At 31.9% G+C, this 14,929-nt stretch overlaps 1 protein-coding gene and 1 pseudogene across 1 annotated transcript; one reads left to right on the top strand and one right to left on the bottom strand.

Moving 5' to 3' along the window:
• Window positions 1-9,254: 9,254 nt before the first annotated feature.
• On the top strand, window positions 9,255-11,121 carry LOC105107179 (rRNA-processing protein fcf2-like; annotated as a pseudogene).
• A 659-nt stretch (window positions 11,122-11,780) lies between these two features.
• Window positions 11,781-14,929, bottom strand: PDK (pyruvate dehydrogenase kinase). The gene is made up of 6 exons (XM_011001012.1): window positions 14,532-14,929; window positions 13,723-13,981; window positions 13,423-13,603; window positions 13,088-13,235; window positions 12,702-12,915; window positions 11,781-12,238 (listed from the first exon to the last, which is right to left on the bottom strand). The coding sequence occupies exons 1-6, from the start codon at window positions 14,787-14,789 to the stop codon at window positions 12,180-12,182; spliced, it is 1,119 nt and encodes a 372-aa protein (XP_010999314.1). The 5' UTR covers window positions 14,790-14,929; the 3' UTR covers window positions 11,781-12,179.

The raw sequence follows: 14,929 nt of genomic DNA, 5'->3' as shown, positions 1-14,929 counted from the left end.
ACATTTACCACAAATTAAATGTATCTTATATTATTAGATATATTATTATAAAACATGCTTTGGTTAAGGAGTTATTGATACTTCACGTGCAAAATGATGATATAAAACCATGATAAAAATGCACTTTTAAGTACTAATCAATAGGCCTACATTTAAAATAAACATTTATCACAAATTAAAGGTATCTTATATTATTAGATATATTATTATAAAACATGTTTTAATTAAGGAGTTATTGATACTTCAAGTACAAAATGATGACATAAAACCTTGATCAAAAATGCACTTTTAAGTACTAATCACTTGTCAAACTTTTAGGATATGATAACGATATTGAATACAAACAAAGATATGAGAAATATGGCAATAAATATTCTCTTTAGAGTTTCTAGTGGTAAGTTATATGACTTGACAATGTTCATAATTTCTACTACTGTTATGGAAGAAATCAGAAGATCATGGGAAAAGGATTCATCTATACAAGTTATCATTAGAAACTTCATTTATCATTAGAGACTTCAAGTCTTCTCTTGACTCTTATTCTCACTATACCTGGTGACACAACAAAAAAATTGATATCTTCTTTCAAATGCAGAAGTGTCAAAATAATAAATAACCTGGTAAGACCCGGGTCGAAACACAAGAAGGTTAACTATATAATAATAATAATAATAGTAATAATAATGATGAGTCAAAGAGAATTTTGATATATGAGATTAATGTGAGGATTAAATAATGATAAAAAAAATATCAATGTTAAAAGATCCATTAATGGGATTTCAAATAAATATAATATAAACTTTTTTTATTACTCAACTAGAAACCACATATAAACGAGATTACTCAACTAGGATTTGTCATTAATGGCTCATTATAAATTATTAACACGATCATATTAGTTATCTTATTTAAGTAACACCAATACTTTTAAATATTATCATGGAATTCATAATGCTAAGTATTATCACGAATTCATGATGTTAACTTATATTAATAAAAAAAATCAAGTTCCTTTCATAGCACATGTGTAGGTTATACCATACGGTTGGCTATGAAAATGCAAAGCATTTATTGTACCTGGTGTTATACAACACAAATCTAGATTAATCATTTAATAAGTAAGGTATTAAGAATTAATAAGATCAAAATAATAAGACATGTTAATAGCAAGTTGTTTAGGATATAAAGATTGAAGTACATATTAAGTTTATATTATACTTATCTTAATACCATTAGTAAATCATTTTCACATTGACATAACAAACTTAGCTAAACATAATGAAAAAGAGAAACATAAATAAACAAAAGGAGAACATGATTATATAAGTATAGTAAAGGAAATGAAAGACATAAACAAGAGATTAATAAAACTATAACATGAAATAAAACTTAAACATTAAACCACAAAGAAAAAAGTAAAGAAATGATCTTGATCTGAAAACCAAGATGTTTAAATATATGAAAAGTGCCTCCTTTTATAGGCTAAAATTTAGAACTATTAATTTGATGACTAATTATTGAGTGGGTGGCCATCTCTTGACTTGATGATAACTTTTATCTTCTTGTATGATCAAAATATCATTATTAACATCAGAATATAAATAGATAGTCTTCATGAAAGTTCTAGGAATTTATCTCAGCTTTCCAACAAAAAAAATGAGCTCATTTGAACTTTTAGAACTCGAGATATGGGTTGAACAGTTAACAGTGTCTGGACTGCAGGACAGATTCAGACTTCTCTTTTAATGCTAAGATTTGGACTTCCAAACGTTATAATTGAGTTTTAGACTCTCATGAATGTTTTAGGCCTATGTCTTAACTTTTTATCCATATAAATCAAACTGAAATTCAAGATCTACAACTCTAGATATAACCCAGTGACTGAATAACATTCCAGCTTGAATTGAATCAGCATCTCTTTTCTAATTTTTTGCATTTTCTTTGTCCTTTCACTTTTAATAGTTAATCACACATCAATCAATCATTTGAATTGTGAGGTATGCCTACATTTAAAATAAGCATTTACCATAAATTAAAGTTATCTTATATTATTAGACTTATTATTATAAAATATGTTTATGTTAGTAAAATTAATGATATTTTAAGTGCAATATGATGATATCAAGCCTTAATGAGAATGCACTTTTAAGTACTAATCACCTGGGTCAATCGTCTTATCATGATAGGCAAGGTGGTTGTGGGTAATGAACCTAGTTTACAAAATAAACTTATCTTTATATTCCACAGTTAAGATGTAGGTGGACACTCAGGAATGATAGTTACCACTAAAAGAGTTGGGAGTTTATTTTATTAGAAAGGATAGTAAAAACATATTCGATGGTTTATGCGACACACTTGTTAGAGAAACAAGTATGAAAATGTAGTTATACTTGGACTCTTTTAACCCCATTCTATTCTCTATGCTTCATTCATTGATGTTAGTATAGATTTTATGGAAGGGCTTCTTAAATTAGAAGGAAAAGATGTTATCATGGTGATGGTGGATCATTTCAGCAAATATGCTCATTGTATAGCCCCAAGTCATCTTTATTTTACCCTTAATATTACTAAGTTATTTATAAAAAATATATATAAGCGACAAAGGTTGCCAATTTCAATAGTTAATGATAAAGATCTAATGTTTCAAAGCAAATTTTGGAAAGAGATGTTCAACACTCAAGGGGTCAATTTACATTACTCAAAAGTGTATAATCCATGAACTGACGGTTAGATAGGGATAGTTAACAAATGCATTAAAAACTATTTAAGATACATGACTAGGGATTGTCCTAACTAGTGGATGAAATGGTTACCCTTGGCAGAATGGTGGTATAATGCCAACTTTCATTCTACCACTAAAATGACACCTTATGAAGCATTATATAGGTTTCCAACTCTAATAAATATTCATTATTTTTCCAAGGATTCAACAGTGGAGTTAGTTGATGAATACTTATCCAAGAGGGAAGATATGATTTAAAGGATTAGCATTTATCTCTAAAATACACACAACATGATAACTATAATGGAAAAAGAAAAGAGAAATGAAGAAAGTTTTTTAATATGTGGTTATGTTTATCTAATGATACATCCCTACAAGCAACAATCAACATCACATAAATCTTTTAAAAAAATTAGATGTCAAGTTCTTTAGGCCTTACCAGGTGATAGCTAAGGTGGGAAGTGTAGCTTACAAGCTTGAGTTGCCCTTCTTAACTGCGATTCATCTTGTCTTCCATGTATACTAACTTAAAAAGCATTTGGGAAATCACTTAGTGTAAAGTAGCCACCCATTTTTTCCATGAACACTTAACCTGCAACCATAAACAGTATTAGATAGGAGAATTGCATGAAAAAAGAATAAAGTTATTACAGAAGTCGTAGTTCCTTAAAAAGGTTTATCACCTTCTAATGTTACATTAGAGTTTGTGGATAAACTGACACTATGTTTCGCTCCATTTAACCTTGAGGACGAGGATGAACTCAAGGGGGGAATTGTCATAAGGGAAAGGAGAAGAAAAGGATGAAGAGGAGGAAATAGACATTGGTTATTTAAATTCGAATCCCAAAATGATTGTTACAAGTTGCAACACACCGCTTCATTAAAGTTGTTGTATACCGTTTTTAACCTCCGTGTGGTTCGACCCCGGTCTTGCCGGGTTATTTATTACTTCGACACTCCTGCACTTGGGAGAAGACATCAACCTTTTAGTCGTGTCAGCCACCCATTTTTTCCATGAACACTTAACCTGCAACCATAAACAATATTAGATAGGAGAATTGCATGAAAAAAGAATAAAGTTATTACAGAAGTCGTAGTTCCTTAAAAAGGTTTATCACCTTCTAATGTTACATTAGAGTTTGTGGATAAACTGACACTATGTTTCGCTCCATTTAACCTTGAGGACGAGGATGAACTCAAGGGGGGAATTGTCATAAGGGAAAGGAGAAGAAAAGGATGAAGAGGAGGAAATAGACATTGGTTATTTAAATTCGAATCCCAAAATGATTGTTACAAGTTGCAACACACCGCTTCATTAAAGTTGTTGTATACCGTTTTGTTGAAGACCTAATACAATACATCATTTCAATTACTTTGTTACATACCATTTTGTTTAGTCTTGGAAGAAAAATAAAAGAAAATGTTAGTTACTCTAGGTATCGCGGGGCGATGTTGAATTGTGTGCTTTAAAAGTCTCATAAGAGGTATTGTTAGGATAGAAAAGGTTTTAGGTTTAATCATAAAATTATAATTAAGGTTAAAAAGTTACTATATTACAAGGAAACTTATGTTTTGCAAGAGTCTAAGTATAAGACTAGTTGTGCAAAGATGCACTTTTAAGTACTAATCATCTAAGTATAAGACTAGTTGTGCAAAAGGAGGACATATCACTCCTAATGCACCCTACCTAAGGTAAGTTACATTGCCGCTTGATTATTTTTCTAGATTAAGTTTTTATTTGTTGGTCTTTTTATAAGGTTGAAGTCAGATCTCCATTCGTGAGAGAGTCTCTACCTCAATGAACTAAATCTTAATAGTTCTAAAGTTTAAATTCTAGTATCACATTTATTTCACACTTTGTATCTTAAATACCTAAGTCTATATCTAAACTCTAATATAAAAAAAAAAAAAATTGGTGAAGGGTTTTTGATATTTTGATTAAATCCTAACAAATAATCATAAACTAATTACAATATCTATTTTTTTACATTTTTAAAACATAAGAAAGATGCAAAAAAAAAATTATGAAACATGCTTGGAAAACTTTTAGGATTTAGTCATATACACATAAAAAAAACTTTTTATTTTTTCATTTTATGAAAGAGGAAATTAATTTAAGAATTTTGAAATTTCTTTTAATTTTCAAAAAAAAAATAGAAATGCTTTAGAGAAAACTAGATATTTTAATACCAAATCTGTATCTTATAGTATAAATATATAACTCAATATTATGCAAAATTAGTAGAAAAACATGCAAATAGGCCATAAATATTTTTTAAAAAAATGACCCTTGAAAATTTAGATTTTTAGTTTATTTTCAATATTATGTAATATTATATATTATTATATTATTATTATTTAAATATATTGGGTTAGGCTGACTAGCGGCCTAAGGGGGTTAGGCTGATACCAGCCTAACGAATCTAGTCTCTTTTAGGTTTAGGTCAAACCCGACTAAGCTATTTAGGCTAAGCTAACATGGATCCAACCCAAACTCAGGAGCTTAATTACCTTTCCCCCTGCTATGTAGGAAGACGATGACAAGGGAAATGAATGTGAAGGAGAAAAAGAAAGGAGGGGACTACCTGGTGTAGGGAGAGTTGTTGGTGGCCTAGTCATGGAGCTAGTGGAAAGGATGGTGTCTGACATCATTTCCTTGAGGAGGAAGAAACAGAAGCTTGCAAATAAAAGGAGAAGCTCGCGGTGGCTATAGTGGTGGTTTCTGTTTTTAGACCATGGCGATGCTGGGGGGGAGGAGCTGGTTTATTGGTGGTTACCTTTGGAAGATGTAAGAGGTGGTGGCAAAGAAAAAAAGAGAGAGAGGATGCTGGAGAGAAAAAACAAGAAAGGGGCTAGTTTTTTATTGAATTTAGACCTGATTTTATCCTTTCTTGGACCAAAAAATCCATCCTTATTTATAAGAGGTAGAAGAAGGATATTTTATCTTTAATGGTGCCAATGTTGGCCTTTGATGTGACCCAGAAGCATCTCAACTATTGGTTTAAAGTGATTATCATGGGCTATCAAATTTGTTACAGATAAAGGTTGATCAGGTTTGTCACTTTAGGGTGGTGCCATAACTATTATAGTGTCAATTGACCATAAAGGATCACGATAGCGTGTAGTGGCCATCGTTTGTATGCGAGTTTTATCAAATTTAGTGGAAGGATGAAGCAATACATGCCTTGAGATGGTAGCCCCCTGAGTAGCATTTCTGTAAAAAATCTGAAGAAGAAAATAAACAGTTAACCCAAAACAGGACCATTTTGGTAATGTTTAGTTTAGTCCTTCGATTTATGTTTTCTTTTAAATACACCCCTGATTGACTTCAAACTTTTGATTTTGTTCAATTTTGCTATAAAAGAACTTCAATTTCACCTTTTCATTTTCCTCATTGTTCTTGAATTTATGCAATTTCACCTTTAATTGACTTTTAAACTTTCAAATCTCTTCAATTTCACCCCTAATTTCAATTAATTAGATCCTCATAGTTTAACACCTTTTGCAAAATGATACTTAGTAATGAATTTCTTCAATTTATCCCTTCATTAACCTTAAAAATTTGATTTTCTTGCAATTTTACCCCTAATTTTAATCAATCAAGTCCCTATTGCTCAACATTTTTTTCAAAATGATCATTAGCTATAAATTTCTTCAATTTAACCCTTAATTGACTCTAAAACTTTAACTTTCATGTAATTTTACCCCCGATTTAAACTAACTGACTTGATAAAATTCATATTTAATCTCTTAGAATTTTAATTTTCTCAATTAAGCCTAACTTTGGTCTCCTAAAATTTCAATATTCTCAATTAAATTTAAATTTGGCTCTTAAACTTAATTTTTCACCAATTAAACCTGTAATAAAATTAATTTGACTTATTTAAAGTATAATTAAGTCATTGCACTTAATTAAATTGTATAATTAAACCCAAATTAATTTTTAAATGTAATTAAACTTTAATTTGGTTCAAGATTAAATCAAATTGACCTATTAAAAATCTATTTATATCTTTAAATTTAATTTTTATGCAGATTCATCCAGTAATCATGTAACCTAACATTAAATTTTCATTGTCTCTCTAGTATTGGGTAAAATAGGATACAACTAGGCTTTCGATTCCATCCAAAATTATAGCTTGATTTTTTTAAATGTGAAATCCTCCAAGTTTACTTTCACCAAAATATCAATCTTTATTTTATCTTTTGATTTAATTTTATTTTAGAAAGAAAGAAGATGAATTTGGAAAATAACCTATAAATGAGTTATTACAGTTGTCCATCTCTTTACAATGCTTATGATAAAAAGTTTTATAAGAGACTTTAGATAGGAATTTTTATAAAGAAGAAAAAGGAATAGTGATAATAGATTCACCAGATCAAAAAATTGTCAATCATTCAGGAAAATATTTGAAGTGAGGGCTCAAAAGTTTACTCAAAGAAAAACAAATAGGGCTAGAAAGTGCATTATCCGAATAATGAGGGCTAGAAATCATACTAAAAGGAAAAGGGGATAAGGTTTGTGAAGAAAAAGATGATCTTTATGAGAGATATTTTAAAGTGGTATGGTTGTACCAGAAACCTGTCTATTGGTAGAATTCAAAGATTTTGAAATAGTTAAATTATTATGGGTGACCTGCCTAAATTTTTATTTTTTTAAGTGGTCTTATTGTAAAGGGCGACAAGTTAAGGGAAAATACAAAGATTTTTCATAGTGACCTTATTGTAATGAGTGACCTGTCTAAGTGAAAAAATGCAAAGATTCTTTTGAGCAATGAAAAATATAAAGATTTTTCAAAGTAATCATATCGTAATGGGTGACTTATACATGTGAAAAAATATAAAGATTTTTCAAAGTAGTCATATTATAATGGGTGACTTGTACATGTGAAAAAATATAAAGTTTTGCAAAATAGTTTCATTGTAATGGAAGATCTGCTCAGGTAAAAAATACAAAGATCTTTCAAATGGTGAAAAATGTGAAGATTTTTTAAAATGATAAAAATAAAAAAAAATTAAATTGATTTTATTATAATAGGTGACCTGTTTAGGAAGAAAATACAAAGATTTTCAAAGTGGTGAAAAATATAAAGATTTTTCAAAGTGATGAAAAATGTGAATATTTTCAAGGTGGTCTTATTATAATGGGCAAGTTTAACACCGTTTTTTAAAAGATCATTAATTGTGAATTTTTTCAATTTAGCTCCTAATTAACCTAAAACTTTTTTCTTGCAATTTTATCTGATTTCAATCAATTGACTTAGTAAAAATTAATTTTGATTTTCTAAAATTTCAATCTTTTTAATGAAGCCAAAATGGATTGTCAAACTTACTTTTTTACCAATTAAATCTCTAATAAAATTAATTTGTTCTATTTAAAGTATAATTAAGTCTTTGCACTTATTTAAATCCTTTAATTTAACCCGAATTAATTCTTAAACATAATTAAATTTTTAATTTGGCCCTATGACTAAATTTAAACATAAAAACCTAATTATGTACTTAAGCTTAATTTTTATATAGATTCATCTAATAATAATTTAATTTAATCTTAAATCTGCATTATCTCTCTAGATTTTGGTATAATTAGGCTTCCAATTCATTCAAAATTGTAGCTAAATCTACCCTTTTATTTGAAATCCTTTCATCTTGTATTTTTCAAATCATCAATTTTCTTGCTATTATTTTTTATTTAAAAATAAATAAATTTTAGAAAATTACTCAAAATAAGTTATGACAACCAACTCGAAAAGAACCTATTTTCCTATAGAGTTAATTTATTTAAAAATTGTTAAAATACTTACTGAATTTATATGGATTAAAATACTAGAAAAAGAAAAGGAAAGAAAACCTTTGTTTTTTTTTATTATAGATATTTAGGTCAGTTTGTGTATACTTTGAATAATCTTACAAATTTTAAAATTAATAACCATATAAATTTTTAAAAATTTTAAAATTTATAAAACTCGAACGGATAATTTTTATAAATAAACTTATAACATAATCAATTAAGCTATACCGCTACATTTGAAAACCTTGTTTTACTTGTCTTGCTATTGATCTTGCTGTATGAATGTGGCATAACATGAATATTTCTTGAGTTTCTAATGTGTTTGTATGGTTACAGCCTTGCAGCTTTGCTGCCTTATTAACGAGTGTTGCTGCGATCCTTCCATCTTTTTTAGCTAATAAAGCTATATATCATGCTTCTTGCACACATAATTTTATTTCTAGTTACTTCTTATTGATTTAAATTGAATTCTTGCTCTTGCGTTATAGTTTTGAATCGATTCTCATTTACTGAAATTAACGAGAGAGAGGGAGGGTGTTGCTTTTATTGGGCTCGTTTGTTTGAAAGTGGGCTGGTTATGAAGCTAATCAGTACAGCGAATTAAGAAAACTTGAATTCCATTGTCTTCAGCACTTGATAGGGTTTCAGTGTCATCTCTCTCCAGTGTGATTAGCTGCGGCCATCATCACCGGCGGTTTCACCAGGTTGGTCCTTTCTTCTTTTAGCTCTCTCTATCGCTTTTTATGTTGGTTTCTTATTTTTTTGGCTCCCCAATGATTGGGCTTTCATGGCAGCCAAAGTTGCCGACTTTATCGTCGTCTACAACAAAAAATATCGAGAACTCAGTTGAGCCTGAAAGTAGCAGTGCACTTTGGAAAACCAGTTCACAGCTTCTTGATGTCTTATTTGTGCCACCTAATGATCCCATTAAGTTAAACAAGTTACTTAAAAGCCAACGCAAAGATACACTAGGCAAGGATTGGTATGTTTTCAATACTAAAGTTCCTATCTTTTTTTTTACCTTAACTTAGAACAAACAAAATGAGTTAATCACTTGGTGTGTGTGTGTGGTTTTTTTTTCTTGAATTGCTGAAATAGGTTTGATATGCCTGCCTCAACTATAACTCCAGAGTTGAAAAGGGATCTCCAGCTGCTTAAGGTGCTATTTGCTATGTTGATGTATTTTGTTATTTTGTGCGAATTTAGCTTAACATGGTGTGATGGTTCGAGTTTCGTGTGGAGTGGTCAAATAGTTGATTGTAGACAGGAGTATCGTATGATTTAAGAACTGTGATATTTACTTGTTGGGCTGCCGTTTTCGTGCGTTAATGATATAGCTAAGGAGTGCTGTTCATCCGAAGAGACACTGCAAGAGGGGTGATTCAAAGTCAAAAGAGCTACCTAAATATTTTCAGGTAAACCCTTGGTGACTATATCAAACTAGAACAGACATCTTGGAATGACATCATATGCGGTTTGTGTTGCTTTTTTTTTTTTTTTTTTCCTTTCACTGGGTTAATTGGTAAAGCATTCTGTATTTTTGACAAATAATCAGGTGGGCACAGTTGTAGGAATCTGCAACAGATTTCTACTCTGGTAGGCTAACTAAGAAGGAGAGGAAAGTAACCATTGCAGATGAACTGCTTTATGATCAAACTTTCAGTGCTTACAGGTGAGAGATATACAGAGACATTACTACATTTTTTGTTAAAAGAAACATGATATGATTATTAGTGAAAGATGATGTCTGCGACGAACGTATTTCAATGCTGCTCCATAATATGTTTCATTGAACATTTCTTATTGTCGAGGGAAAAAAATAATCACGAAGTAGTTGCACCAACTCCTTCAAAGGAAGACACAATATTATCACATTAACACACAGGGACAACCTTTAACCGTCAATGTCTTTGAAAGAGCATGGTTTTTTATTAAAATAGTAGATTGGGTATCATGTAGATTGATTGTTTTACATCAGTGTGAAATTACAGTTCAAGCATGAAACCATGCTAGTTGATGAACCAAAAATACTAGCCATCTCAATATTCCTGTTGCTATCTAGATTGCCGTCATAACTTTAACAAACTGATATTGGTGCTATATACAAAGGAGCTGATTTTGAGATTATTGATAAACAATGTTTCTGGTAAATTGATTGTTGCTGATTTTTTAGCCAGCATACTGCTAATCTTGCTCATGTTGTTAATCGTAATAACATGTTACAGGAAGCGTAAGGTTCGAGAGATTGAGGAAAAGAATCGCCCAGGTGGAAATGATAAATGGAAGATAAAGGGTAAACAATCCTGGAAACGTGCAAAGCAAAGAAGACACTAGAATTTGTGTACTATAGTTTTACAATTTACATCATCAGAGGACTTAAATATGATGGATAGTGTCAGAAAGATTGTTGGAGCAGAGCAGAATGAACTGTATTCTCAGAAATTCACAGAAAAAGGACAGATTTGAAATATGCTTACCAGAGCTATGCATTGCTATAAATTTTTCTTAGCTGTTGTTATGTGGCTGTATCGTGTAAATTCCATGTAGGATGATCATTTGAATGTCAAGAAACCGTTATATTGAGTTTAATCATGATCTTATTTTCTCCCCATCCAGACTCGCAAGGAAAAAAATTTCCAAGTCGATGGGCTTCTCACCTGTAGATCTGCACTTTGCTGTCTGTAGGAGTCATTTTTGTACACGTTAAATCATGTATTTGCACTCTATGGTCTCTATAAACACTTTTTAGGGGAGGGTGCAAGCGAGGATGAACGAGGGAGGAGAGATGAATGGAGTGACTCCAGGAACGAAGGTAAAAGATCTTTTCTATCGTGCATGTCGAACAGCCAAATGGATCGATCTACAAACTAAAAACACAGCTCTACTACACTTGCAACTGATTGGGTTAGCGAAAGCCCATGTCCGAAGCGCAAGCCACGCGGAACAATATCTCGTAAGTTGTCTTTTGGAGAACATGCATTGAGCTGCGTTACGTTTTAATACATCCAAATGTTAATGCTCTGGTTTTCATATTTCAAATTGGATGATTTCAATTGTATACATGCTCTGCTCTGCGTTAACTTCCCAACAAAATTATTACGTTACACGCTGCTGCCCACCTTTTTTGGGTAAATCACATTGTCAAAAGTGATTTTTAATTGACGTATTTAAATGATATTTTTTATATATATTTTTTTTAAATAATACCATTACATCAAAACAATTAAAAAACACATAAAAAACATTAATTTAATATTTTTTATAAGAAAAAAAACAATTTAAAAAACACTTTAACTATAATTCTATCGAATACAAGTTCAGAATCATGCACAACTGGTTATTGAAAATATGATTACACGTTACCTGTCAGTATTTTTATCATATTGCAAACAACGACTGATTGTGCCCTGTCAGGCTGTCACTAACGTTCTAACTAAACGGTTGTCAGCATGGCTGATGATGGATGCTCTTGGAAGTTGAATTATATACCTTTTAGTATGCAAATGAATTGCAGAGCACAATAGGCCGGCAGAAATATAGGAATTACATACAAGAAACCTCAAGATTATTCTTGGAAAAAGAAACCGCTATTGTTGCATTTCCCTTCACATAGTATTTTCAATATTCCAAGAGCCGATTGTAAGAACTATGGAATTGATTATTCATTCATGGCAAGGGTTCTTGTGAATCTCCCAATCGAGACAGATGAAGATATGCATCAGTTCCTGCACACACGCAACACCACAAATCAATAGGAAGATTTTGGTGGATCATTGGAACCTCGCATGCAAGCAACAAAGATTTCTACAAGAGTGGACCTTACATGTTAAGTGTAAAAACACATAATAAGAAATGCAGCAACTGAAGACCAAATCCTTTCTCGTTGAGGTGCGTGAACATTTTCATCAATCAACCATCCAACACAATAAACATTATCAATACTTGTTTAACACCGCCCCCGCCCCCCCAATATTCTCACCAACACAAGGTAGTTCAGGTTAAAAATAAGAAAACGCTGACAACATCGAACTTATTCAACATGTGAAATGTAATTCCAATCAAGAGATTTTCTAACATGTGCACACTGGTTGAATTGTTAAGATACTATGCATATGCCTGTCTTCTTTATATCAAGAGACATGGTTGAGAAACATATTCTGAATGCACAAGATCAAATTATTAACTCACCATATCCTTCCATAGAGATAATTTGCAGATCACCTCCAAAATACCGAGCATACAATCGACTAATTGGAAGCCCATAACCATATCCAGCCATTATTACTGCCTCACCAGTTCCAAGATCAGCATCCTCATCCAGAGGATTTCTGGCTGTGCTGTAGAGATATGTGAAAATTTTAGGAAGGCCACTTCTTGCTATGCCACCACCTTCATCTGAGACCTAAGATGCCAGTAAGACCAATTAGTTACGCATCTCATCATGAAATGATATTGCACAACACAAATTCTTAATGGTAGCATGTCAAGCAGTTGTAGAGAATGCCAGATATGGAGGAGGTGAAAAGAAAAGATGTGGAAACCTACACTGACAGCTTAAGAAAAGAGCACATTACCTTTATAGTGACATCCTCAATGCCATCAGCAACTATTATTCTAACAGGCGGTGAAACTCTGTCCGAGTCCATGTGACGTTCTTGGACAGCACGCAATGAATTCTTAACCAACTCAAATACCATGAGTTGCAAGTGTGTTGGGACATACCTGTTACACAATTTGTTCAGCAACTGGAGTAGAAACAAATTTCTAATTGTTTTAAACGACAAATAACAACTAGTAGAGTCAAAGGAAACATTTCCATGAGAACGTCAATTAAGAGGATAAAGAACAAAAGCAATCAATGCAATTCACAAAAAAGCAAGCTCAAACCAAGTGACAAAAATTAACTTACGGGAACGTAAAATTAGGATCCCCATAGATATTAACAACAGGTGCACTACCATACTCTCGTAAACATATTGCACGGGCATCATCACTGGCATTTCGTGCTACCTCAACTGGAGACATCTTTGTATGAATATAACCCACACACTGAGGAGGGGGATTGGGATTGTGCAACTCCACATGCTGTCCTGAGCATCATAAAAATTCAAGCATAATATGAAGGTCAGACGTAGCTCCAGACACTACACAAAAATCCTTAGAACTCACAATAGCAAATTAAGAAAACAGTAAAATATGAAGAGCTGACCAATAAGCATTCGAATTCCAATTCTTGACATATAAAAGCGGTCAAGAAACTGATGGATCTCATCAAGATCCTCATGAACAATCTTTGGACCCAGCTCTTTCTTCAGCTGTTGAACTCCCAAAGCCATCATTGGAACCACATTGTTATGTCTGACCTTGATTGCCTTAATCATTTGTGTAAACTCCTTCTCATCATTTGTATCCTTGATCTCAGGAAAGGATCTCATATCACGGAAAGAATCCAGATACCAATCTCGAACCTTGGAATAAAAAATTAAAATTGAATGAGGCATTTATTGAATATTTCCACCTTTTTATGTATGAATAGAGATTCATAATAGCATAACCAAGTACTAGTTGGAAAACTGATATATTAAGCACAAACAAGTTAAAGCAAAGGATGGGGATATAAAATGAATACTTTTGACTTCTCCTTTCTAAACTGTAAAGAAAGGAAGATACTGATTCCAAAATGCTAAACAAAAACTGGTTATGAGAATCACAAATGAAATCCTACGACCTTATACTTCGTATAAAAAGGAAAAGGATCTTCAAAACTCATGCACAATAACACTTTTTTGTTTCCTCAAAAAACAGCAAGGCAACCTCTAGCTTCCCACTTTCCTGACAGTCAAAACACACATTTATTAAAATAATCAAGAAAACACCAAACTCCCATCAAAACCCATTTCCATCATTATCCAAACAAATATCAAAAACCCAACACAAATTTCAAAACAATAATCAAAAGAGGATAAAAACCAACAAAATATAATCTATCAAGAACACTTGAAAATATCAAGACGGTACCTTTAAAACAGCGGGTTTCTCAGATAAGCCATAAGGAAGGGTTTCCAGCTCAAGAGCTCTCCTGGCAATCCTAATGGGCAATTCCTTATGAAGAAACTGAGCAGCAATCAACAAATTCCTCTCAGTAGGAACTGAACCAAACTCCATCATGTACCTTAAACTCACCCCAGTTTGTTTCATGCAACCCCATCTTTGCACTTCCTCAAACATGCTCTTTGACAACATTTCACACGCTTTCTTGGCAGCCATCACCACCATGCAACCCCAAAAACTCACATAAAACGGTAAAGCATCAAACTTTTTCTCTCTTTAGATGCAAGAGCAAATAACTTTAATAGAGAATTTGAGAAATAAACAGAATGGACAAGTGGTGATACGGTGAGACAGCTAGAAGTGGT

This window comes from Populus euphratica, unplaced genomic scaffold (assembly GCF_000495115.2).
Source record: "Populus euphratica unplaced genomic scaffold, PopEup_1.0 scaffold151.1, whole genome shotgun sequence".
Lineage (NCBI taxonomy): Eukaryota > Viridiplantae > Streptophyta > Magnoliopsida > Malpighiales > Salicaceae > Populus > Populus euphratica.
Note: the sequence above shows the minus strand (reverse complement) of the source record. Positions and strands in the feature narration are given on the sequence as shown.